The sequence below is a fragment of the Cheilinus undulatus genome, linkage group 21 (genome assembly GCF_018320785.1).
Source record: "Cheilinus undulatus linkage group 21, ASM1832078v1, whole genome shotgun sequence".
Taxonomy (NCBI): Eukaryota; Metazoa; Chordata; class Actinopteri; order Labriformes; family Labridae; genus Cheilinus; species Cheilinus undulatus.
The window spans coordinates 5396510-5423608 of NC_054885.1; the positions used below are offsets into that span (position 1 = coordinate 5396510).

The window sequence follows — 27099 nt, forward strand, 5'->3', positions numbered from 1 at the left end:
TTGCACATGCTATCAGGGTTGAGTTCAGGATTTTTGAGGATGGGGGTAAAGGCTGCCAGAGAGGGGAGATGGCTGGGAGACAGTTTTTGATCAGGTTGGACGGGATTGGGTCAAGAGTTTAATTTTTCATTCCAGTAGTGATGGCGGCTAGGTCTGTCGGCCTTGTCTGTTTGGCGAATTCATGCTGTAGCATGCCTAAACATCACAGTCAAGCCATTCCAGCACATAGCCTGTAATTGTCAACACTGACACTCGCTCTGACATGTGAAAGAGGAGGCCTGGGACCGCTTGGCTTTGCTAGGAAGTCAACGTAGAACAAGCAGAAGATCAGGATCCATATAGCACATTCATCCAGATAAACTTTCTTAACCCATCAGGGATGCTAGGTTAAGTAAAACTGCATTTGGTGGGTGCTAATTCCCAACCCTGCTGTATGCCACCACACATACTCAGCTACAAACGCTTAGGTCACTGTGAGTCCATGCAGTGATGTCTGGGCTCTTTGCATGTCCGTACTAACCCACCCCACCCAGGGGGAATAATGGACTGAAGAGAAAAGCTCTATCCTCGGTATCATTGGGACTATTTATAGAGAAGTACGCACGCTACAGGAGGGGAGTGTTAAAGGAGACTGTCCATTATTTATCACAGCTCTGTGTGTCAGCTCTGTGGCTGCTTTCACTTTCTGAGCACTTCAGAAAGTCAATAAGTCACTTTTTTTCTCTTACTCTATCTCCATTTGTCTGTTGATTCTACGGCGGTCAAAGTGTACGATAGTTTTTCACAGCACAGTTTTAAAACAATACAATCTCTGCAGTATTAAAGCTCAAGAGTATCTTAAAAGTACCAAAGCTTTTTAAAGTGCTTAAAAACGGAATGGGTGCATTAGAGACAGAGCAGGCAAACTCTTAGATGATGTCTGAACTGCACAAATGCATCATTTTCTTGTGTATTTGTGCAATTCAGACAATATGCAAGAGATTTAGGTAATTAAGAACAAGAAAACAAGAGAGACTGGAGGCCTAGGAAGAGAATTTTGCCATTATGATATTGTTAAATATTCTGTAAGAACTAAATCCAGATGTTGCAGCCTGTTTACATGCCGTCTCTCCACAATCACCGCCGGGATTCAGGTGCTCTTCTTCTCAATCACCCCTCTGTAGTGCTTTCTCTGTCCATCTCTGAGTTTCTACGGCTTGTTTAAATTATTCACATCAGGGCCATTACTGTGCACGCTCGCCCCCCCTCCCAGCCCCCACTTACAACCCCCCCCCCCACTGTCCCAGCAAACCCATCAGGATGAGAAAGGTGGTCTGTGAAGATGGGGGTCAGATTTCCTGGGTTTTTTAGTGCGTGAGTTTCTTCACACACAGCTGAATCACTCCCAGCTACATTTTTTGGGGTGAATTATTGAAAGCCTCCCTGATGGGACAAAGTGCACCGTTAATACGTGTGATTTCAGGCTTTCAGCCAGATGACCAGGAGTCTTTGATTTAACAAGACTTCAGTGGAGCTGCTCCTCTGTTTGCATCTCTGTTCGCATGTAGAATCGATCAGAGCTGCTAACTCTGACTCTTCCATGTGAACACAGAGTAACCTGGGTTTACTTTTCCAGTTGTGACCAGTTTCATGTGGCTCTAAGGCTCAGTCCCATTTCTACAACCCCAGTTCCAAAAAAGCTGGGGCGCTGTTTGAAAGGTAGAGAAAAATGGAATGCAAATCTCATAAAACCATATTTTACTTACAGTAGAACATAAAAGAAACTAAGTTGTTTTCTTTCATGAAAAATATTAGCACAAGAAAGTAGGGACATGGCAACAGAAGGCTGGAAAAGTAAGTGGTACTTATGAAAAACAGCTGGAGGAGCATTTTATAACAAATTAGGTTAATTGGCAGCATGTGAGTAACATGACTGGGTATAAAAGGAGCATTTTAGAGAGGCAGAGTCTCTTTGTAGTTAAGATAGGTAGAGGTTCACCAATCTGCAACAAACTGCATCTCAAAATTTTGGATCAATTGTAGAAAAATATTCCTCAATGTAAAATTGCAGAGACTTTGAATATCCCACCACCTGCAGTCCATGATATCATCAAAAGATTCAGAAAAGCTGGAGAAATATCTGTGAGCAAGGGACAAGGCAAAAAGCTAGTACTGGTACTTGGGATCTTCATGCCTTATGAGTCCACTATATTAAAAACATCCACAAATTGAGCATTAAGTGTTAGTTCAGGCAGGCTACGGAGTCGATTCAAGTCGAATATTTGAAATCACCTGATCTCACACAAGCCGTCATCAGCTGACGGCCAGCTGATTCACTAGGCTGATGCACTCATGCTGCCATATTTAAACTTCTCTAGCCTGGCTATGATTCACTGCTCCTCCTCTATGCTTTATACGACTTAATCAATGTCATCCTGTTGTCACTGATGCCTGCTCTACTGTTTTTTTTCTGCTGCTGCCTCAGGCTTCTCTGGGCCAAAGCTCCTTTAAAACGGACTGAGGCAAAATCGAAAACTGTTCTGTGGTCAGATAAATCAAAATTTGAGATTCTTTTGGGAAAGCATTGATGAAACCATGTTCTGCAGACTGAAGAGGAGAGGGGCCATCCAGCTCATTATCCTGGCTCAGTTCTAAAGCCTGCATATCTGATGGTATGGGGTTGCATTAGTGCCTATGGCGTGGGCAGCTTACACATCTGGAAAGAAACTATCAATGCTGAAAAGTAGCGAGAGGTTTTAGAGCAACATATGCTCCCATCCAGACAACGTCTCTTTCAGAGACTATTTCTGGACTATTTCAGCAAGACAATGCTAAACCACATACCACATCTATCACAACAGCATGGCTTCACAAATCCAGGTGCTGGACTGGCTGGCCTGCAGTCAAGACCAGTCAAGACCCATGACTGTTAAACCAGCTAGAATCCAACATCAGACAAGAGTGGGACAACATTCCTTTTCCCTCAACTCCAGCATTGGTTTCTTCACTTCCCAGACGTTTACAGACTGTTGTTAAAGAAGCGGGAATGTTACACAATGGTAAACATGGCCCTGTTCTTACCTTATTGAGATGTCTTGCCACTATCAAATTCAAAATATTTTTCATGAAATGGTAAAATGTCTCAGTCTCAGCATCCTATATGTTTTTATGTCCTATTGCGAATGAAATATAGTTTTAGGGGACTTGATTATCATTATATTATTTTTGTTTACATTTTAAACAGCGCTCCAAAATCGTGGGAAATTGAGATTTGTAGATTTTATGGCTTCTGCTCTTCTTGCACCTACTAGTAAATCCTGAAGCAAGAAGAGAAACCCAGAGCAGAGCAGGCATCAGTGACAACAGGATGACACTGATTAAGTTAGATAAAGCATAAAGGAGGAGCTGGGGTGGAGGAAGGTTGCAAACAGAGCTTTGCATTTAGGATAGATGGATCCCTATTTATCTCCAGATTGTCAACATATTTAATTAATAAACTCATTCATTTGCCCTCAGCAGCTGTTCGGATAAAATTTGGACTCTCATGCTGTTTGATCTTCATAAACAGCTGCATGACATTGTGCTTATCATATACTGCTGTCTCCATCACTCCGGCCTCTTTCTTTCTCTCGTAGTCAGCTTAAAAATCTCAGTCTATGAACTGTGGCCTCCCGCTGACAGTGCTGAGCAAACATCCAGGCTCCAGCGCTCCTCTAAGATGCGTGTTTTATCTTTGTCATTTATCTAAATCCCAGAAATCAATTACGGCACGCTAAGGTGCCGGGGTGAGGGATTTGAGTTTTAATTTTCTCCTTGCTTCTCTCCTGCCATGCAGGCTGATGGATGAAGCAGAACTGGACTGTCACTGAGCTCTACGTATATCAAATGGAAGCTGTTGCACATTTTTGTGCTTATGTTTCTCTGTTACCTTCTTAGATACAAGAAACTGCAATGATTCAAACACATAACAGTGCAGATTCATTTTAATGCACAACATTGCAGCTTCCTGAATGACAGCTTTCCAGCACTCCTTGGATTTAGAGTTTCCGGATGCAAACTGTCCTAAAAAGAACAGTTTTCCACCAACACTCTGAAATCCCTTCTTCATTGTTAAGCAGGACTGAATGCAGCAGCAGCAGTACAGACCTTCCTGTCAGCACCTTTGTTTTCTTCTCAAGTTTCTCATTGCTGCACTGACATATCAATAGTGTTCAATAGTGTCTGTCTGCATAGCACACAAAGAAATCTCTACAGCAAGGTTCTTTGTGTAAATACACAATCTGATGGCGAGGGACACGGGTTTTAGTGTTGGAAGTGTTCTGGTTGTGGCAAGTAAAACTGGTTGCCAGTGTGAAAATACTCTATGAAGCTAAAAGAAGATGGAGTCCTTCAGCCAAAACGTGATGCTGAAAACATCAACAACCACAGTTTAGCCTTTATAAATCTGCAGATATTTGCAGGCGCCTCTCTGGTTGTTTGCTGGACTGAGAACAACAATGGACTTGCAGAGAGGAAACATTTTATCGCTTACCAGAAATTTCCACTTGATGCTTTGAACTCCAAAATGCATGCATATCAGCTGTGGTAAAACTGGAAGCTATTGCAAGCAGCCAACAATACTCTAGCTTCCAAGTTGTGAGAGAAAATTGGCTTCCTGTACAGAAGTTTTCTGTTGTTCTTTAGGAAGAGAATAGTTAAGGCTGGGCTTCTATCAGTTATGGATTATGTGGACGAAATTAATAAGGAAGCTGCAGGTTTAACTCTGAAGCTTTTGGATGCTGTCTGTCAGATTTGTAATAGTGAGAGATGCAGCACTCATTGTGTCCTGTATGAGAAGGGTGATTGGCCCTCCTTTCTAGAGAGGTGCCAGCCCTCTCTGGAAAATTACTTTCCCTTAAGCTTCTACTGAAATCAGTAAAACTGCATTTTCAAAACAAGGTCGATAACATGAGAAATTGTGTCCTCTGATTGACCAGACTGAATGATGTTGTGGCTGATAAGGAAGAAGGGGAGTGGGTGTGTCTTAACCCCCTTATCTCCAGCACTGTTCATGACACTCTAAGGCTTTTTATTAATTCCAGGGTAGATGCATCTCAGCTGACACACTGAAGTTCAGTTATTCTTTGATCTGTCTTACGTCAGTGCATATTTTAAATTCCATGTCTGCTTTTCAGCTTCTTCAGCCGGGGACCTTCTGCAGGCCCTGGGGCTGTTTGTGCGAATTGGTCAGCGTAAGGGTCAGCACCTCCAAGTCCGAGGCCATAGTTCTCTATGGAAAACGGTGGATTGCTCCCTTCTTTGGCCCCAGTGAAGGAGTTCAAGTATCTCATGGTCTTGTTCACAAGTGAGGGCAGAATAGGCTGTGAGATCGACAGGCGGATTCGTGCAGCATCGGCGGTATTGCAGATGTTGCACCACACCGTTGTGGTGAAGAGGGAGCTAAGCCAGAAGGCAAAACTCTCAATTTACTGTTCCAACCTTCACCTTTGGTCATGATCTCTGGGTGATGACCACAAAAAGAAGATTGCGAGTTCAAGCTGTCAAAATGAGATTCCTCAGGAGTGTGCCTGGGCTCAGCCTTAAAGATAGGGGAAGGAGGAGCTCTGACATCTCGAAGTAGAGCCGCTGCTCCTTCACCTCGAAATGAGCCAGTTGGGGTGGTTCAGGTATCTGGTCAGGATGCCTCCTGATTGCCTTCCTGTAAAGGCCCATTTATGCTCAACGTTAAATACGGACCCGGATACGGACGGAGCCTTCTGTCCATGCTCTGCCGTGCTCTGCGTTCATTTCGTCCCTATTTCTGCACGTTTCCATAAAGCTTACAGATACGGACCAAACAGAGCAGTACCACCGGAAACCGTGAGGGCAGTGTTGCTGTCACTACCCGATACGTAGCTCTGGTGAGACATGAAGAAGAAATAACAACAGCGGAACTTTTTGAGGAAAAGTTGTGCGAGTTGGTTAGAAACGTTTTAGTCTTTTATGCAAGAGGTACATTATCAATACCTCCTCCACAGTCACCATGTTTGTGAGTTTGTTGTTGTCATAAACTTTTGACTCTGGGCTGCCCCCCCCCCCCCCCGTGGATGTATTGGTTAACATCCATGCTGAAGTAGGGGACGCAAGGAAGTATGTGAGCAGTGACGGTAACATCGTTTGAAAAGGATGTATACATTTTTGTACGTAAAGGGAGTATAAATGGGCCTTAAGGTCTACTGGGCGTGTCTAACTGGAAGGAGACCCTGGAGTAGACCCAGGAGGGATTATAAATCTCAACCGGACCTTGGATAAGCGAAAGAAAATGGATGGATGTTTTGAATTTTTGTGAGTTTTTCTTACATGTGCACTAAAATTAACACAGCTGTCCTGCTATTTCTGTTTTGTTTTTTTGTTTTTTTCATTTTGAAATTACACTAAGGGTTTTATTCTTTATAATGACCTCTTGTAGGTTACCTGCTCTGGGACTCACCTCCTGACTAACGCCTACACTTTGTGGAATAGGTTCTGTGCAGTTGCATGATCCCCAATGTCCACTGGGGGTCAGGAAGTGAGGGACAGCCATCAGGAATGATTTGGAGCAGAGTAGGTTAGTACATTACAGCTCTAAATGGACCTGCGTTGCATTTATCATCAGAAAATGTCTACGGTCATTATGTATGGTCCCTACACTGTGGAAAAAAGTTACTTCTACTGCAGTTTAATAGATATACCTGGTGTGGAGGCAATCCATGCTCAGCGATCCTGCAGGCCACCAAGAGACTAGCGTAGTCTAGTCAGATGAAGGGAGACAAGAGTCTAGAGGAGTCTTGTCCTGAGCTAAGAGGCTAGCTAGGCTCTTCATTTTTTCACAAACAAACTTGTTATTGAAACAGCGACACACTATCAACCAAATAAACCTTGTGGGTTAAGTAACCAAGTAATGATGTGCCATTCACAAACAAACAGCTCTTTAATATTAGCCATGGTAGCAATCTCCCGTTTGAGTACCAGTTTTCTTTCCTCCATCCTCTGTTGTTATTTAATCCATGTTTAAAACACCAAACTGGTACCAAATGAGGAGCCGTTTGGAAACATGGACTTTATGATAGTGTTTCTTTGTGCAGAAACCACTCCTTGCCCCCCATCTAGAGTTTTCCGCTGCTATATGATGTCATCTGCAAAAAAATCTATAGTGGTTTAGCCAGGTTCTACTAAACGGTCCAGACTGAGGGAACCCAGCCAAGCTGTCTGGTTCAACCTAAATATGTATTTAATGTTAGGAATGAAGTTAACAGGAGTTGTGTGTGCAACCCGTCCTCTGTGTTTAATCACTGACATCCGGCCCCGTTCTCTATCACTCCCTCTTTTTCTCCACATACTTGGTAATGAATTCCTTTGCTATCTTTGTGCAGAGATAAAAAAGCTACAGTGAGGCCACAGAGAGCAAACACAGCCGCTCTTATCACTTCTCAGAAATCCATACCGGCTCTGCCGTGTCAGAGACTGCCAGGCCTCAGCTGGGTGTCAACAGCAGCTGATGAAGACCTTTAAGCACAGCTGGAAAGTGGGACAGGTTACACGATAAGGACTCAGACACCTCGATGATCACGGCCGCAGATAGGAAATCCCCCCGGAGTCAGCTGTGATCGCTGCTGGTCAAATAGAAAACGGTTTACAGGTCGTTAAGCGAACATAGACACGACTGGGGTCCCTCTCTGAAGGCGTCATGAGCCGGTCTGAAATAGAGATGCTATCTTTGAAATTGGGTGTCAGAAAAATAAGCCAACTTCAAACTGATAAAAATGTTATGAAACAGACGGGCAATAAAGAGGAGAAAACAGAAAGCCTGTTTAGAGGCAGGTCTGTGTAGTAGATCGCTCCCACAACTGGGAAATATGTTGAGTTTAATCTCATATACTTAAATCAGAATGCTCCATTTATTTTAGGTGTAATTCTCTGAAACATAGAAGAAATAGCTCAATTATAACCCTTATTTAGGGTTAAAATATTAAAGTTATTACTATGTTTTCAACACCATGGCAATTAGAATGTTGTTTTTGGCATATACAGGGGCATCTGAAAAAGGAGAATATCATTTTAAAGTTTTTTTTTTCTGGTGTTTACTTCGGAAAGTCAAACCTTTATCAAAGTCCAATTTACAGGTTATCCCCTCTTAGTTTGTCCAAGGTTTCCTGAGCCTTCATTCTCTCACTCTGGTTCAGTACACAAAACTACAATCACAAAGGAGACTGCTGACTTAACAGATGTTCAGAAGACAATCCTCTACAAAGAGGGTAAGCCACAGAAGGTCTCTGCTGAAAGGTCAGGCTGTTCTCAGAGTCTGTATCAGAGCAGATTCATGGAAAGTTGACTGGATGTGAAAAGGAGCACAAGCAACAGGGATGAGCTCAGCCTTCAGAAGTTTGCTAAACAAAGACGATTCGAGAACTTAGAGGAGCTTCACAAGGAGAGGACTGAGACTGGAGTCAGGAAATGGACTACAAGGGTTGTGTTCCCAGTGTGAAGCCACTCCTGAACCAAAAATGACAACATCAAGGCCTCACCTGGGCTCAGGAGCAAAAGAACTGGACTGTTGCTTGGTAGTCCAAAGTCCTGTTTTCAGAGGAAAGTAAATTTTGAATTTTATTTGGAAATCAAGGTCCCAGAGTCTGGAGGAAGCTCCAGAATCCTTCAGTGAAGTCCGGGGTTTTTCAGTTTCTGCAGTCAGTGATGGGTTGAGGTACCATGTCATCTGCTGCTGTTGCCCACTTGGCTTTATCAAGTCAAGAGTCAACGCTCTCAGCCATCTACCGGGAGATTTTAGAGCTCTTAGAGTCCACAGTGAGGCCAAAAATCGAGCATAAAGTGTGGATTTTTGCATGTCTAAAAACCCCTCTGTTTCAGCCCTTCCCAGAATGAGCTGTTTGTGTGGCTTTAAATGGTTATAAGCTGTCTGACTCCGCCCCTGACCACACCCCTCTCAGGAAATGGATGCAGCACTCCTGATAATACAGACACTTTTTTTTCCAAAGTTTAGACTGGGTTTTGAACCATCAATCTCTTAGACCGCAGTCAGCAGGGTAACCCACTGAGCTATCCAGCATCTCAGCCGGTAGCTGAGAGGGTCAGTAGAGGAGGGCGGAACTTTCCTCCAAGTGGGGGAGGGCCAACCAAACCTGGGGGCGGGTGCTAAGGGCCCCTGGTGAGGTCACTAGATGTAAAATCTGAGAATGGCTTGTTTCAGCACACATTTTCTGAAAGGTTGAGAAAGAGAGGGGAGAGGAAATGTATTTTTCTGGTACTTGAGGGGATTGTGGACGGGCCAGGAACACATATTTGTGTTAAAAAAAGCCTGAAAAGTGATTTTTGCATAATATGTCCCCTTTAAGCTGCTCCAGTCTGGCCAAGCTCTGCTGTTGCACTTCCTCCCTCCTCCACCCCAGCTCCTCCTTTATTCTGCTTCTGTTGTCACAGATGCTTGCTCTGCTCTTGGATTTCTTGCTGTTTCCCTCCCTGTTTCAGGCATTACTTGTAGCCACAGGAAAGGCTGGAAAGTATGCTAAGGGATCCCAAAAGTCACTCTGCCAAATATAAATAACAGCAATGAAAGCAAAATTAATAACTGCTAATAAAGAGAAAATATTAAAACCGCAATCATGCATGTTTCTTGCATGTCCCAACTGAACTACCCGAAACTTCTCTGACCATGGTATTACTGTGCATCATTGGCCTGCCAAATGGCCTGACCTGAACCCCAGAGAGATTCTCTGAGGAACTGTAAAGAGGAAGATGAGAGACCCCAGACTCAACTATACAGCAGTGCCATGGACTGATCGCCACCATGCCACGTTGCATAGATGCAGTAATTTGTGCAGAAGAAGCTCCAACTGGAACTGACTGCATAAATGAGCGTAATTTTCCATAAGATCAACATGTCTGTATTATAAATCCTTTTTGCACTGATGTTTGTGATATCAAATATTTTGAGATAGTGGATGTTTTTGTGAGCAGTAATCCATAATCATCAACATTAAAATGAAAAACGTCTTGGAATATTTCACTTTGTATGAGATGAATCTAAAGCATATGGAAGTTTGACTTCTTGAATTAAATTACAGGAATATTCTAAATTTTTTTGTAGGTGCCCCTGTAGGAAGCATGCTAGCTTGGACTTCAGCAGTAGCAGCTACTAAAAGAAGTCAGTCGTCACTGTTATAAAGCTTATCTGAAGCTTGCAGCAATTGTACGCCCTGTATCTGCTTTTAAGATACTCTACAACACTATGTGATTATTCTTTGTCTGTTTATGTCTAATGTCATTTGTGGCTTTTGTTCCTGGGGTTGGAAAACCTACATTTATGAGCAGAAACCTCTTAGTGAAACCAAATATTGGATTAGAATATAGCAGAACCAGTGGCAGGAAGACCAGCTGGGTTGGCAGTCCTGACGTTGTAGGAGAAAGTGACTCAGGGACAGAAATCTCCTGACATCCGAGCAGAGAGGAAGGAGCGACAGAGGGGGTCAGGATTTGTCGTTGTGTGTGTCTGCTGAAGCCCGGAGCAGCAGGACGGTTCAGGTTTCACACTCTGCCTCTGCAAAGCTCAAATGCTTTAGGAGAATAGAGTCTGGATTTAAAGTGGAGGTGAACTGTAAAGGACTCTCAGCGTGTCCCCGTCTCACACGGCGTCCTCGGGCACACATACACCAACGCTCCCGCCCTCCACTTCCCTCTCCCATTTAGAAACTCTTAACCTCCTTTCAGCTGTGTTTGTAAGCGGAGGTCACGGTCGAGCTGCCAGCCTGCGAACAGTAGCAGCCAGTATGAGAGCGAGCTGGAAATCAGAGAATAGTAAACAGAGAGAGGGAGCATGTGTCAACAGAGAAATCTCCCAGGATGCATTTCTGTTTGGCCCGAGCAGCCTGGTGTAAAAGCACAGCTGAAATGATAAAATGACTTAATGCACTCTCAAGTAGCTGACTTTTATGCAGACTGATGTAGGACTGATAACGTGGGAGCAGAGCAAAAAGGCTGAAAGGCTGCTTGTATTTCTCTTTATGACCTTTAAAGGAAAACACGATACCTGATAGAGTGTTTGAGGAAATTTAGATGCCTGCAAAGATGTCAGAATCAGAATTGGCTTTATTGGCCAAGTATGCTCAAGCTAAAAGGATTTTGACTCCAGTCAACATTAGATATAGGGGCGTGCAATGGGACGATGTTAGATTGTAGAGAAAAAGAATGCATCTGCAATCTGTCGAAGTACAGACGTCACCTTATCGCTGATCCTAACTGTCAAAAAATACACATCATTTTCAAAGATAAATATTTTTCTTCATTGGCAGTTATTGATCTGCACTTATTGCTGAACAGCACATGTTCCTGCCTTTCCCATGCCTACAAGGAAAGCCTGAGGCAGGGAGAGAAGCGGCAAAAAATCCCAGAGCAGAGCCGGCATCAGTGAGAACAGAATCGTATTGATTAAGTCAGATATAGCATAAAGGAGTAGCTGGGGTGGAGGAGGGTTGTAACAAGAGTTTTGCAGAGGGAGCAGCAAAGATTTGGCAGTTTGAATGTGGCAGTATGAGTGGGATTAGCCAATAGCATGCTTAGAACTTATCGAGACAGCCTCCTAGATGGTCTGAGAGTCAAACAGGGAGGAGCCACATACCGCTGCCAGTGGAGGCAAATGTGGCAAACAGATCTATATATATCAGCCAATTAATTTTTGGGGGTGTGAGGAGCATCATATTTAGGAATCTGTGATCTGGCAGCTGCCTGAGATGTTGCACCATTACGTTCATCGTTTCGTTACTGACTAGGCTAAGAGAACTAAATTTAGGCAAGGTTATCCCAACTTTAGCTTGCCAACAGAAACAGACATGAGTCACGTCATGACTCATGGACAAGCAGGTTGAACTGAAACAGGAAATTTATAGAGTTATTGTTTATTTTACAACTTATCATAAAACGCTAACCTTGCAAAGCAGATGGATACGCCCGTTTCCTTGTTTCTCACAGGCGAATCCATCTTGCAAAAACTCCCATCTGAACCGTTTGAGCCTGGTTAGTAAGTGACAGGACCAATCAGCTACAAGGGGCAGTACTTTCAGGCACTGAGGAATCATGACATAAGCAAGCAGTAACAAGGTGCAATTATGGTGGAAGAGATTAGCATGTATGCTGCTAAAGCGCCAGTGTTATCAGTACTTGACAACATTTCTTCGTTAAAAGAAGAACAAAGAACATCAGTGAGTTGTTTTCTTTTCAAAAACGACAAAAGTCATGTACCGACATGTCTACAGTCGCCATGGTTCGCATTACTCCTTGGTAGCTACACACGCACACCTCGGTCGTGGCTAAGTCATGTGTTTTGTTGCTCTGATTGGCCCGTAAAGATGTGACAGACAGAACGTTCATCCAATCACCCTCCGAGCATTTTCAAAGCCTCTGCCCTTTCCCAAATGCTTAGTATCGAAGGTTTTCTGGACGGATGTGTGAAACAAATCCATCTGGCATGTCAGGTTAACTGCTAGTGATGCTCAGCAAGAACATGGACACAGGTGTTGAAATGTGAGCACTGAGACAGCGGAGGAGAGCAGCACGTTTTAGGCAGGAATAAGAAGATTTGAATCAATGGGGATAACTTGCAACACCATGAGGTAGGAATCCTGGGACAAGTCAGGAGATAAATGTGACAAGTCTTTGTGCAAATATAATACATGCACGTTGTTTACAAAATGTGTGGGTCATTTTTTAAGTATTAGTTGGCGACTATAGGCATGCAAGCACCCAGTGAGAAACAAGGAAACGGGCGTATCCATCTGCTTTGCAAAGTTAACTAGCAGCGGCATGGGTTGGCATGTTGTGCAACATCTCTCTGGTCCTTCTTTAGGAACCTTGCTTAACTGGCCCTCATTTTATACTAACTGAATAGCCCTGCTCTACTGGATAAAAAGTAGAATACAGACCTCATGTCTAGGTACAACCAAGTCTTATTCCCTGCACTTTATCAGTGAAAATACAAGTGTTAGCATCAGTATCTATCGGCTGATTTTTTACCGATTAATGATTTTTTTTTTTAGGCTATAATACTCGATTAAATCATCCAGCCGATTAAGCAGTGTGACCCTAATCCTGTTATTATAACAGTTGCTGTTAATATCATTCACCTCTTTTGGTGTTTTGCCAAGGTATAAGCCTCTTCACCCTTTTGCAAAAGGCTTAAACTGTCAGGATAACGTAAAAACGAGCAAAACTTTTTGAAACCAGCATTTTTTATTTGTTTATTTCTGTAGCAAAATTTCAGACCTCAGTTTTATTAAAAATGTTTTATACTGTGTTGTCTGTGAGCTTAATGCATTTATTTACATGCATGCTGCTGTAAGTGATCTTGGCATGCAGCTCCATCTCTCCCCTCCTGTTTCCAATGTGCGGCATGCAGGTGAGAACAAAATGATTGCAACTCTTTAACACAAAAAATAAATATGCTATATATAGATTCTGTTCTTTTCAAGTTGTAACCTCCAATAGTGCAAAAAGAAGCTTATGCAGAAGTGCAAAAAATGCAGTTCCTTCAGAGTTCAGCAGTTAGATACTGACTCACTCAGGAATTAAATTATCCCCTCTTAGTTTGTCCATCATGCCACTTATAAGACATTAGAAATGTTTGTCTATTTCACAGAGGTTATCTCAGACGTTTGTTGTCATTATATTGTAAGACAGCACATTTTTTTCACCGTAGATTATCACATTTAGAAAAAATTGCATTTAATGTGTTATGCAGTCCACATAGCACCCATGTCCTGTGTTTTTAAAGTGATGCAGAAGGTTATTCCATTATTTGTGTGTCACTCTGGCTCTGCAGCCTCTCTGAGACTCTCCCTGAGTGTGTTTTATCCCCCAAACACACACTTTTGTTGTGTGACCTTGCAAGTATTTCAGTGATCAGCCTCTTGTTATCTTTTTGTTTTTTTCTCTTCTCTTTTATCTTCATCCAAGGCCACTTTCATTTTTGTTTTAGGTGAGAAGATAAAAGATTCCAGATTTTAGTTTATTCCCAGGAGGTTAGGTTTAGGTCAGTGCTTCCCTCCACCGCTGAATCTCACTTTATTAACGAGGAAAATGACGAAGGAGCTAAATCTGTATTCTGTGGGCATCTCTGGATATTTTATACATGCATTTTTACCCTCTCTCCCTCTCTCTCTCTACGTAGGCATGGATTTCACTGCTCTTTTGTTAACCTCCTCTTTGCTCTTTGCTGCAGGGTCCAGGTGGAGCCGAGGAAGTCCCGTCCCCTGATTTGTCTCAATCCACGAACCACCGAGACCAGCACAGCTTTGTCCAGGAACATTTCCAAGCACAGTACAAGTGAGTCTCCTCTCTTTATACAATAGGATTATCAGCCTGATTAAACACATTACACTGCCAAGGGGTTCATAATCATAACAATAACAAATGACACCATAATGGTGATCCCTGGTTCCCGGTTTGTGCTGCAAGCATTCTAGGATCGCTCACAGTGCAAACTGGCAAGGTACTGCCACTTTTTAACAACTTTTCTCTCTCGTTTTGTGAAATCCCTCCATGATAGAAAAGAGCCGTTCTATGAAGAGACTCAGTTCTCTCAATTTTCAAAAATAAACCCCTCAAAATGCACTGTTCCACATTATTATGCACAACAGAGTTTCAAAATATTTTATAGGTCATAAAGAACTGAAAATGGTCATTTGTTGAATTTGCAGCATTAGGAGGTCATATTCACTGAAATCAAAGCTATTTCAATCAAAAACATCTTAACAGGCAAAGTTCCATGTTAACATAGGAGCCCTTCTTTGATATCACCTTCACTATTCTTGCATCCATTGAACTTGTGAGTTTTTGGAGAGTTTCTGCTTGAATTTCTTTGCAGGATGTCAGAATATCCTCCCATAGCTGCTGTTATGATGTGAACTGCCTCCCACCCTCATAGATCTTTAGCTTGAGGATGCTCCAAAGGTTCTCAGTAGGGTTGAGGTCAGGGGAGGATGGGGGTCACACCATGAGTTTCTCTCCTTTTTTGCCCACAGCAGCCAATGACACAGAGGTATTTTTCACAGCATGAGATGGTGTATTGTCATGCATGAAGATAATTTTGCTACAGAAGGCACGGTTCTTCTTTTTGTACCATGGAAGAAAGTGGTCAGTCAGAAACTCTATATACTTTGCCGAGGTCATTTTCACACCTTCAGGGACCCTAAAGGGGCCTACTATTTCTCTCCCTATGATTCCAGCCCAAAACATGACTCCGCCCCCTCCTTGCTGACATCACAGCCTTGTTGGGACATGGTGGCCATCCATCAACCATCCACTACTCCATCCATCTGGACCATCCAGGGTTGCACGGCACTCATCAGTAAACAAAACTGTTTGAAAATGAGTCTTCATGTATTTCTAGGCCCACTGCAACCGTTTCTGCTTGTGAGCATTGATTAGAGGTGGCTGAATAGTAGGTTTATGCACGACTGCAAGCCTCTGGAGGATCCTACACTTTGAGGTTTGTGGGACTCCAGAGGCACCAGCAGCTTCAAATACCTGTTTGCTGCTTTGTAATGGCATTTTAGCAGCTGCTCTCTTAATCCGATGAATTTGTCAGGCAGAAACTTTCCTCATGATCAAGTTCTCCTGAAATATCTAATGTTGTCATTGCCTTGTCCCAGGCACTGCTGTATTTGATGCTTTTCAGAAGCAGAGATCCTTTTCTTTCCCATATTGCTTGAAACCTGTGGCTTGCCCTTCTTAAGTAGTTTTCCTTTAATTGGTCTCACCTGGCAAACTAATGATCACAGGTGTCTGAGATTGATTTCAGTGATCCAAAGAGCCCCGAGACACAAAACCATCCACGCGTTTAACTGAAAAACAAAACAAAAATTAATTTTTATGATACTAGAATCCAATTTGCATAATAATTTGGAACCCCAAGCAGTGAGTGCAATGCCATATGAAGACTCATGGGACCTTTGTTTACTGTACAGCAGCTTTGAATGATGTCAGATGGTCCAAATGTCAGATCAGCCATCAAGACAAAGGCCACTGTATTTACGTTATAGCCAGCCTCTACGCTCCTGTTTTTTTCCTTATCCTCACATGGATAAGTGACTAAAATAGAAGAATGTAAAATCCTGCACAGAGACAAGTCAACATCACACAGCCTGCCTGTTCTTATGTGGTATTTAGGCCTCATTGATCAGATTATAGTGTCTTTGCTGCATACAGCTGATGTAATGGAGACTTCCTCAGAGACACAGACGCCTGTAGAGAAGAACAGTAAATCTACATGGCTCCTAAAGTGTTATTACCAAGCAGGTATGGGTAGAAATAAAGTAAAAGTAGATGAAAACCATCCTGCTACCATTACCTCTGAGTCTCTTGGTCTCTTTATTACCAGAGCTTATTGAGAATTCCTTCATTTTGTGCACAAAAAAAAGAAATAAAAGGTTTTCAGCTGTGCCAGTGTTGGTGAATTCTGACTGCTGTGATGCCTGCTGAATTAGTCTGGCATGTTTTGGATCACAGGGAGAAATTTCCTTTATAAACCATCTCTTTGGCTCCACGTGGGTGAAGAAAGCCAAGAAAACCAGTCTTTTTAGCCGCGTGCATTATCACCATTTCTGTGTGATGCAGCTGGATCTCCTCATGACTCCCATCAATCAGTCATCCAGGAAATAAAGAGGCGGTTATTTTTTTACATAATAAATGCATCTGTCAGCTGCAGCCCACTGGGAGAGCTGCCTCACTCAGACTTCGAGTCAATTACGCACAGCTTTGTGTTGCGATGTTTTTTTGTGGACTGAAAAGGTCTTTCTGCCGTCTTTCTTACACTTCCAGGCCCCTTTCTCCATGTTTGCATCATCCAATGGAGGTGGATTTAATGTGTTTCAGTCTTTCTTTCTCATTCATACTGGTCCCAGTTTTTGCTCCGAATGTTGCCAATGTGTTTGTGCAGTTTGGATGGTGCAGGATTTTGTCTGCATTTTTGTGATTACTGAGAATTCTGTAGGGTATTCATACTTATATTATCCCCTATTTTAGGACGTGATAAAGGCAGTCTAGTGCATGCTTTTGCAGTTTTTTAACATCTTAAATGGATTACTTAAATTGAATGTGTTAACATTGACTTGAATATCCTAGTTATAATTGTTTTAAGCATTTGGGCATGTAAAAATCATTCATGAAACCAGACTAAGCCATTGCACCATGTCCTAACAGCATGCATGTGTTAGATACTGCATCCAAAACTCACTGTCCAGGCTGCATCCATTAAATATTTCATTCTCTGCCCTGTAAGTTTCAGTTTCCCATTGTCACAATGTAACATTTTATGTCTTTATTTTTGGTCTGTGATGTCAGGCTGGTGTGCTGAGTAGAGTGTGGCCAAAGTTAGCAGTTAGCTCCACCAGCCTTGGTTACTCTTTGCAGATTGATACTGTTAACGTGGTTACTCATCATTAGTTAAACATGAGTATAACCCTCAACATCCCAAATACTTTATTTTTGTTTTCTAGTCAGAACAATGCCTTTCTGTGCTGCTCTTAAGACATGCTAATTGCTTATCATGGCTTGCATTAGATTCATAAAGCTAGCATAGCTATACTAGGTACATAATTACCAATACTATATGAGCCAATGTAGCTAAGTTAACTTTAGCTATGTGAGTTCAAGCAAACATAGCTACACAAAAATAAGCCATGTAGATAATGTAGATACAAAGCTTACATAACTGCTTTGTGAGCTTATCTTTAGCTTGTTAGCTAAGTTAGCTATGTAGCTCCATTATCTATAGCCAAGTTAGCTTTGGAAGCTTCAGATTTAGGGTACATAGCTAAAGATAACTTTGTGAAATTAGCTTCAGCAATGTTGGCTACATCGGCTATGTAGTTCCATTAGCTATAGATAAGTTATCTTCAGCAACTTGTAGCTTTAGCAAACATAGCTAAACATAACTTAGCTTTGTAGATAGTGTACATACATAACATACATAGCTGCTTTGTGAGCTTAGCTTTAGCAATGTTAGCTTCATCACCTATGTAGCTTCATCATCTATACCTAAGTTAGCTTAAGCAACTTGAGCTTTAGCGAACATAGCTAAACATAACTTAGCTATGTAGATAGTGAACATACATAACATACATAGCAGCTTTGTGAGCTTAGCTTGAGCGATGTTAGCTACGTCAGCTACGAACTTGAGCTTTAGCAAATGTAGCTAAACATAACTTGGATATGTAGCTTACGTAGCTGTTTTGTGAGCTTAGCTTGAGCAACTTGAGCTTTAGCAAACGTAGCTAAACATAATTTAGCTATGTAGATAATATAGACTCATAGCATACATGGCTGCTTTGTGAGCTTAGCTTGAACAATGTTAGCTACTTCAGCTATGAATCTGATTATCTATAGCTTTGTTAGCTTAGGTAACTTGAGCTTAAGCAAACGTAGCAAACACAACTCAGATATATAGCATACATAGCTGTTTTGTAAGCTTAGGTTGAGCCATGTAGCTACATTATCTATGTTTAACTGTTATCTATGTAGCTTACGCAGCTAACAGAGCGAGGTAAGCTATGCTGTCTGCTTAGAATGTCTTCATGGAGGACAACTCAGCTTCATTTAACATTTCATAATCAGGTTTTGCAGGTCGGGTTTTAACTTTTAGTGTCTTTACCCTAACTAAACAGAAGTTTAATCAGATTTTACTTGGAAAGTTTTATCATATTTCCATTCTGAGATATAGGGCATTTTAGATGAACGGTCTATAAGAGCAGACGTCAGAGATAAACGGTCCGCATCCAGACAGTCTTGAACATGGCGGAGGCACCAAAGATGGTCTTCCTTATAGAGTGATGAGAAAATGAAATTTTGGATTAGTATAAAATGTAATCGGATGTTTAGGGAGGCTTTGCATCAGGGCCTGGATATAATAAACCAAATAGTCCAGTTCTATTTGGGCGATCTGATCACAAGCCTGGTCTAAGGTGTTAGGATTCTTGTGTACTTATGGAAAGTATGACACAGATATTAATGCAACCTTGTCTGAAAATCTGTAGTATCCATGCAGCATGGACCTGTTTCATCCTCTGAGCTACACAGTAGACATGGCAGTAGGAAGATGGTCATTCTTGGCATCTTAGATATCATAAAAACATCTATATTAGCCTGCAGCATGGAGTCCATTGTTCACACAGAGCATCAACAAATGTTGACTTTAGTACATGCCATGGTTGTCTCTTCTTCTTTCCTCTTAATGGTGGATTTGCAAACCAATGACTGCCACTTACTATATCAGCATAAAAAATAAGATCCCTGGCGTGCATGGGGATTATGCATGGTAAAAAAAAAAAGAAACTGTGCCTGATGTAGAAGGCAAAGGGGCAAACCTATTCAAGTCTGTGGTGACCAGGCTACAGGATGCTGGTATCTTGGCCCAGTGCTCCCTTGTCCTGTGCCAGAGGTTCTTAAACTTTTCAGCCTGGGTGTCCTTAGAATAACTGTGCCAGAGGCTGGGGACCTCCAGTGTCCCTGGAGGTGGATAAAGCTTGTAATATGACAGGATAGCAACACAGTAGCTTAGAAAATTTGTACTTGATTCACTGTATGTAGTATATGTATTTTAATTAATGGTTAAAGTCTGTGTTGTTTGAAGCTTTCTTGCACTCAGACAGTACATTCTCTCTCTAAAAGCAAGAATCTAACCAACACTGTGTGCCTAGAATATCTATGTTTTTGGTGTCCAATCAGGGTAAAATCTGGAATTGTTACAGCCCTAATATCCAATAAATTTCAGGCTAACCGATGTCCATATGCCCCTTTTCTCTGTTCTTATACATTAGTCAGATGTAGATTTTGGCTCATCTACACCAGCTGGACTCCATCCATTACCAACTGACCACACCGTTCGTTCATCTGCGTCTGAGATTCAGCACCAAACGTGATTTATGATTAATTCTGTCTCTGAAAGTTGTCCCTGTGGACCTATCTTCTTACATCTTGTTTGTCTGAACCATCTTCCATCTGCCAAATCCTCGGAAAACTGTCAGCTCAGTGTGACTGCCGGTAATACATCTGTCAGAGCTCATCTCTTAATTACTCCCCTCACTGTCAAATGTTTCAGCTGTGACACTCTGGGTGTGTCGATCCAGGAAGCAGCAGCCTGCCAGCTGAAATTTGTTCCTCTCACCCACTCAAGTGTTGTGTTATCCAGGGATAGAGGGTGAGATGTTAAAGGGGGAAACATGACGAGGTTTACTGAGCACAAACTTTATGCAGCGACAAAATGCTGCAGGAAGAGTGAAGTCTGAGGCTATTTCAGCAGTGGAAATCTCCATACCCTTTCTTGACAAAACAGGGTTGAAAAGCTGTTGGAAAGCTGTTATCTATTCTTATAACTGCAGAGATACCAAGCCACAGGAAGGTAGTAAAGGAAATTATGTATGGACTGAAAAGAGGACAAGTTTGTTCGAGAGGAAGTGCCGTCATCTTGCCGTATGTTGTATTTCCAGTTCAGGATTTTTTAGGTTCAGTTTTATTCCTAAACAAAGTCTAGGAGCTATATTAATAAAATAACCAAAATGCAAACATTTCAGACTTCAAAACATTTCATAAATGAAACAGAGAAAGGTCAGAGTTCTAATCAGGGGTTAAATAATGTTTAGACTTGTTTTAGAAGTAGTTTCATGAACGATGGCTCACTTTAGCTACATTAGATTTGGTTGGAGGTAACATAGCTATGCTAGCTACATGATTAACATTACTACATAAGCTAAAGTAGCTAAGTTAGCTGGTGGCCAAAGCCAGTTTAGCTACGTAAATAGCATACCTACGTAGCTTACATAGCTGTTCTGTTAGATTAGCTTAACCTGCAGTTTCCATATACAATGGCTGCGCCGCGCTCCACAGCATTACAGTTTTGCTTCTACCAAAGGCGGGGGACCTCGCTCACTGGAAGCGTGTCTGTAGCGCTGCGCTGCAGTGCTACGTCCTGATTAGATGGACACAAGAATCAGAGATCATGAAGGAACCGCAAGTTCATGCATGAATAGTATGTCAACAGTGGAATATTTTGCCTCGTTGGGGTTGATTTGCCATTTATTTCAACAATATTTCAGGATTTTATTGCTTCTTTTATGGATGAGTACATTATCAAGTTAAAAGATCAATGTTTGCTGAAAGGATTTATCTTTTTCATGTAAAATTCTGGGGAGTTTTTACCTCAAAAGTGAACTTTCCCTCGTTAATAGTGCCATTGTGGCTTTGTGACCAACTGACCTCCCAGTGACCTCTTGCTCCTGCAGCAGGATGAGACGTGATGTTGATAGTGACGATTACTATGGGGAGGCTGCAGGGGTGTAGCTCGTAAGCTCGTAAGCTCGTAATGTTTTTTTAACATTACGAGAATAAAGCCATAATATGATATTACGAGAAAAAAGTTCTAATATTACGAGAAAAAAGTTGTAACATTACGAGAAAAAAGTTGTAATATTATGAGAAAAAAGTTGTAATATTACAAGAATAAAGTCGTAAATTACGAGAAAAAACTTGTAATATTATGAGAAAAAACTCGTTATATTGCGAGAAAAAAAATAGTAATATTACGAGAATAATATATTATAAGAAAGACAGTCTGCTGCGGTGCCATGGATCTACAACGGAATATTGTCCTGATTCTTATAATAATTTGATGCTGATGTGCCAAAAGATGAAGTATTTCCTTATTTGTGAGACCAATACTAAAGTATAGCTTCACAAGATGCTTAACATTGCTCATTTTAACGGCGGGCTGCTTTCTTGTAATATTTTTTTCTCGTAATTTTACGACTTTATTCTCGTAATATTATGACTTTTTCTTGTGATATTACGACTTTATTCTCCTAATATTACGGCTTTTTTCTCATAATATTACGACTTTTCTTCTCATAGTATCATGAATTTATTCTCATAATATTATGACTTTATTCTCATAATATTATGACTTTATTCTCGTAATATTAAGACTTTTTTCTCGTGATATCAAATTTTTTTTTTTTATTCTTTTGGGGTTTTTTTCTCTTCGTGTAGCCCTAATACTCCTACTCATACTAGTAATTATTGAATCAGTCACTTGAAAAGATGACTAAATGAAGTGGTTAACAGACTGAAACCTTTGAGTAAAATACAATACTTGGGGCCCCTGCTCCTCCCCTAAGATGTCCAAATGGTGTGGTCCAACACTGCAAAAAAATGCTGGTAAATTTAGTAAAAACAGGCACAAAAGGCAAATGAGGCAACATTTGTTGCTTGGCTAGCCAGTTAAGGTGGGACATGTGTAATATTTTTTCTAGGGTGCCCTAAGTCCCTAGCTACGCCCCTGGGAGGCTGTGCAGTGTGCTCTGTTTTGAAGTTGACTGTACACTCTGCACGCTGATTGGAGCGATCTGCTCCAGCACTGAAGATAGACTAGCAGCGTATGTCCAACAAAGTGGAGCAGAGTGGGACTGCAGGGATGCCCTGGAGCTCAACTGAGCAATTTCCCGGCGGATGGCAGCGCAGCCTTCGTATGTGGAAATTGCTGGTAAGCTACATTAGCTACGTAGCGGTGTTAGCTTTGTAGCTATGTTAGCTGTGAGGTCAAGGTAGAGTCAGAAGCACTGAGGTTCCCTTTGATTTTATTTTACTGAAAGTGTACTGAAAAAAACAACAATAAGTAAGTAGAAAAAGTACAATAAAAATAGATTTAAGGAAGAAACTTTATTTCAGTAAATCACATGAGATCATGCAGTGTACAAGTATTTCTGTAGTTTTTTAGAGACATGTTTAAATTTTTAATGCAACTCAATTTTAAACAAATTAAATCACATGAGTAGGAGAGAGAGATTGTAGAGACTGTCCATGTGATTAAAGCTTACTATTCTGCAAAACAAGAATCAGTACAGGTTAAAGTTTGATGGTGTTGGTGAAGAAAACCGCAAATAATACCATCACTGCAGAGCACTGCATTTTTTCACCACTGGTTTATTTTTTACTCTCAGAATAAAAAGCAACTAACTGACTGCAGGGGACCATATATGATCAGCATAAGTGTTTACATCCTTGTAAATAATCTCTCATCCTTCTGATCCACATAAAACATTTTACTCTGAATGGGACTGTGTGGAGCTTGCGTAGAAGAGATGTGTGTTTGAATAAATATCTCATGACTCCTGTACCTCTTCTTACCTCCAGGTCCCTCGGCCTCACGGCTGCCTGTTCAGCCCTCAGCAGCGTCTGATGTGATCTAACCTCCGGGGTTGACAGAGCGCAGAATCATCCGTGTAATAGCCCCGTTTGTCTCCACGCAATCATCACGGCCATTTAAACACGTTCAAACAAGTCAAATACAAGCCGAGCTGAGAGTGATTTGATCGTAATTTATGCTCTCTGTCATCACATGCTGGGGCGAATCACAATCACAGCTCTACAGAAATCTCTCAGAGATAACAGAAGAAAACAAAGTAAGACACCTAGATGTTTACAGATATTTGAAGTACAGCAGTTACTGGCATGTATGTTTAAGAATAGATGGTGTTAAGTCAGAGAAATGTGATAGAATCATTAATAAACACCCCCATAATTTAAACACGTGCACATAAACCTCCATCCCGTACCTCTGTCAGAGCGAAGTCGTCCCCATAGCTCTGATTTAGACGTCTCCTGCTCTTCACGCTCTTTGATCAAGTGAGTAAATGTTGAATTAGATCAAAGACGCTGATCTGTGTGAGTCACAGGCTGCAGTGGGTGCAGACTGCAATGAAAATATCTGTCAGTCAAAGGTTTTTATTACAGTGGAGCTCAGCGACGGGTGGCCGAGTGTTTCACATTACAAACCGCCTCACTTTCATTTAGTCTCTATGACACTCAGGTTTTTATGTTTACGGTATTACTAAGAATAACTGAGGCTATCTTTAGCCTTTCTTTTTTCTCAGTCAGAATCTATACTTTATATTTTATTGACCTCGTCTCTGAAGAGGGTGTGGGCTTCTGTTTGCACCCTGGAACATAGAAGAAGAATATACTAATAATAACAAAGGATGCAGGATATTAGATTTTTGCCAATATCCAATATGCGGGTACTTCCAAACTCATTTTAGCCAAAACCAACATATACATATTTTTATAGTAATAACAGAGTGTGTCCTGAGTGTGTGGCACCACCTAAACCTAGCCACCTGTATCTGATATACTTGCACATATGCTGATATTTATGGCAGATATACTGCAGTTATATTGGCTGTAAGTATCAACAGGAATTTCATTTGTATTCTATAAGGCTAAGTCAATTTGTACTCACTTGTTTGTATTTTTTTTTAAGTTTGAAGTTTTATTTTTAATTCTCTTCCACTGACCATCACTGCTGCTCACATGTAGTTTACGTCTTCTCTACTCAAACATGCATTTTAACAGCATTTCTTTTCAAACGTCCATGCATGTTATTAGCGTGTCACATCCTCATTACTTCAGGTTTCATTGCTGCAAAAAGGCAACTCCAACAGGTCATGGAGGATGACTTTTTCCCTCTTTCTTTACTCGCTTACACAACTTAATTGAGAGTGTCAAGGCTGTTGCATGGGCAATCTTCAGTTCAATTGGACTACTAGTGCATGCTGCTTCTGCATCTATGCATTGTGAGACATTTTTCTCCTCTACGAGAAATCTCTTGTTATTTCAGTCTCGCAAGATCTCATCACACCCTTAGTAGTCATTTTTATAGAATGCAGATGTTTTGGGGCAAAATTTGACATTTTAGTTTTAAAGTTTATATTGATAAGACACCCTGATAACTATTTCTGTGGGGTTTAGCTCAGATGTAGCAATGGTATAGCGGCAGTTTTATCAGAACTGGACCACATTTCTTTATTGAACCTGAGGCAAGAACCAAATGGCAAGCTTTTTCATGAAGGAGAAGATGTGTTCCCTCTTCTCTCAGCCTGCTTCGGCATGAGTTTTTGGTACTTGCAGACAGGGTTTAGTAGTACTGCCACCCAGTTTATACAATGGCTGCTGCCTGTGTTGCAACTAGCTTGGATGTAGCTAAAGTATGGCTCGAGTAGTAATGGGTTTTCAGGGTGGCTATAAATACTGATTATTAGCAGTGCATGTGACCAATAATCAATATGGAACTGATATGCATTTATTCTGACAAACTTCATGTACTTAACCCTTTACCTACTGGATCTAAAAATGGTGATTTGGACATGTTTTGTAAAATAGTCAGGAAATGCCCCAAGTCTGAGAGCTTTGGTCCCTTTTCCCAGGAGTACTTGAACTTGACTTTTCAGCATCTGGTTAATGATTATTGCACATTATATGGAATTGTCAGCAGTTTAAAAGAAGTAAAACACAAAAAAGGATTTGTTTTTCATGGCTTTCATGAGAAGAAATTTTGTTACTGCTCATGAAGTTTTGATTTGACATTTGAAATGTGAACCTATACATGTTTAGAACAATCACCAGTCATTTTTTTGAGTCTAGGACTCTGGGTGGGCAACTCACAGTGCAAAAGATAGCTATATACATAGGCAAAAATTAGTGCAAATAAAGGTGGAAAATGCATTCTCAAGATTCTCAAGTAACATATTGTTATTGCACATGACAGACACACACACATGCCACTATCTAACGCTATTTTTTGAAAACAAAACACCACTCTTGCTCGCTTTCCTTTTACTCTCTTCCTCTCCTTCCACTCTCCTTTCTCATTCGTCTTCTGCCAAAGCTGCTGTTTTTGTGGTGCTGTTTGACTTTACCGTAATATATATACCACACATTATATATTGCTGGAAAGCACAGATTCTCAGCTCTCTGTCTGTGTTGGAATTTTTTAGATTGAGCAAGCTTCCGAGGAGTTACAGTGTTGAGAATCCGTGTAGCAGTCTCGCGATACTTATGGTGTTTTGCTATGGTGTTTTGGTATGAATGCCCACGCCATATGGTTGCAAGTACCGTAATGAACCATATATGTGCCCATGCCCAGAATTTTCAGCTTTCCAACACCATTAGAATTTTTCTGATCAGACAAACTTTGACAGAGTTATGGTAATAATAATCCGGACGTATAAAACACAGTGGCGGCACTGGGTCAGTAGATAAAGGGTTAATGTTCTTAAAGTAAAACTACATGTTATAAAATTATGGAAATCAACAACTTAGCTCTAGATCTGTCAACATGAGAAATGGCGCAATAGCAGCGGGAAACAGGAAGCACCACTGAGGCCTCAATGTTGATTGGCTTAGTTCTTCACCAAGGAAAAGATTGCTTTCATCACCGTTATCCTTGGCGTCAACTGTATTTTTTGTCGTGATGTTTTCAGCCGACTTTTCACTGATCTGCTTCGTCTTTTCATGGGAAAAATATCCGGATCTACAGCTGCTTATCCCAGGACATGATTCATTTACATTGTTTTCATGTTGTTTTGATTTTTCCATAAATAAAGTAAAATATTGTGCACACTAAGATATTTTAAATCAACCTTACAGATACTACGGAGGAAGGCAGAACTCATGACTGTGCTCTCTTTGTTTTGATCCCTCTTCTGGTTATTATGATTTAAAGGTCTGGATTGTGTAACTGATACTATGGAGTTTATGAGCCATATAATGGATCTGTTTATTATGTGTGTATAATTATTCCTATTAGTGAATTATGAGGTCCACATTATGTTTAATGCCTTTTCCTTTCCAGAGCAGTAGCACGCTGAATAAACCTGCATTCATCCTCAGACGGAGCAGATCTGCCAGGCATGGTGGATGATTATCTGCCAATCTATTTGATTTTAATCTGTTTAGACGTTTTGTTTTTTTAATTGTGTCTCTCAGGACAGGAAATCAATGAGATAAAGATACCTGTGTGATGTATCACAGGGGAAACTCGATGCTCCGGCGGCGTGTGGGTAGTGAGTTCTCCAGCGTGAGGGACACACACCTTTCAACACACTTCCTCCATTAGAGCATCAGCCTAATATCACCTCCTCCTTCACTCATTTCTCTCTTTTTTAAGTGTTTCAGAGCGGCGCAGGGTACATCTATGTTTTAGTGCAGCCCGAGTGTGATTTGTATGCATGGTGTGCGGTTAGCCTCGCTGTTTCCTGGCGAGAATAAGAC

At 41.3% G+C, this 27099-nt stretch overlaps 1 protein-coding gene across 1 annotated transcript in view; it reads left to right on the forward strand.

The window, feature by feature from the left end:
- Window positions 1-27099, forward strand: part of usp43b (ubiquitin specific peptidase 43b) — a 135712-nt gene that overhangs the window by 47238 nt on the left and 61375 nt on the right. Inside the window, exon 3 of the mRNA XM_041778623.1 lies at window positions 14222-14325. Coding sequence (XP_041634557.1) covers window positions 14222-14325 — 104 coding nt within the window. The remainder of the gene's footprint in view (window positions 1-14221; window positions 14326-27099) is intronic.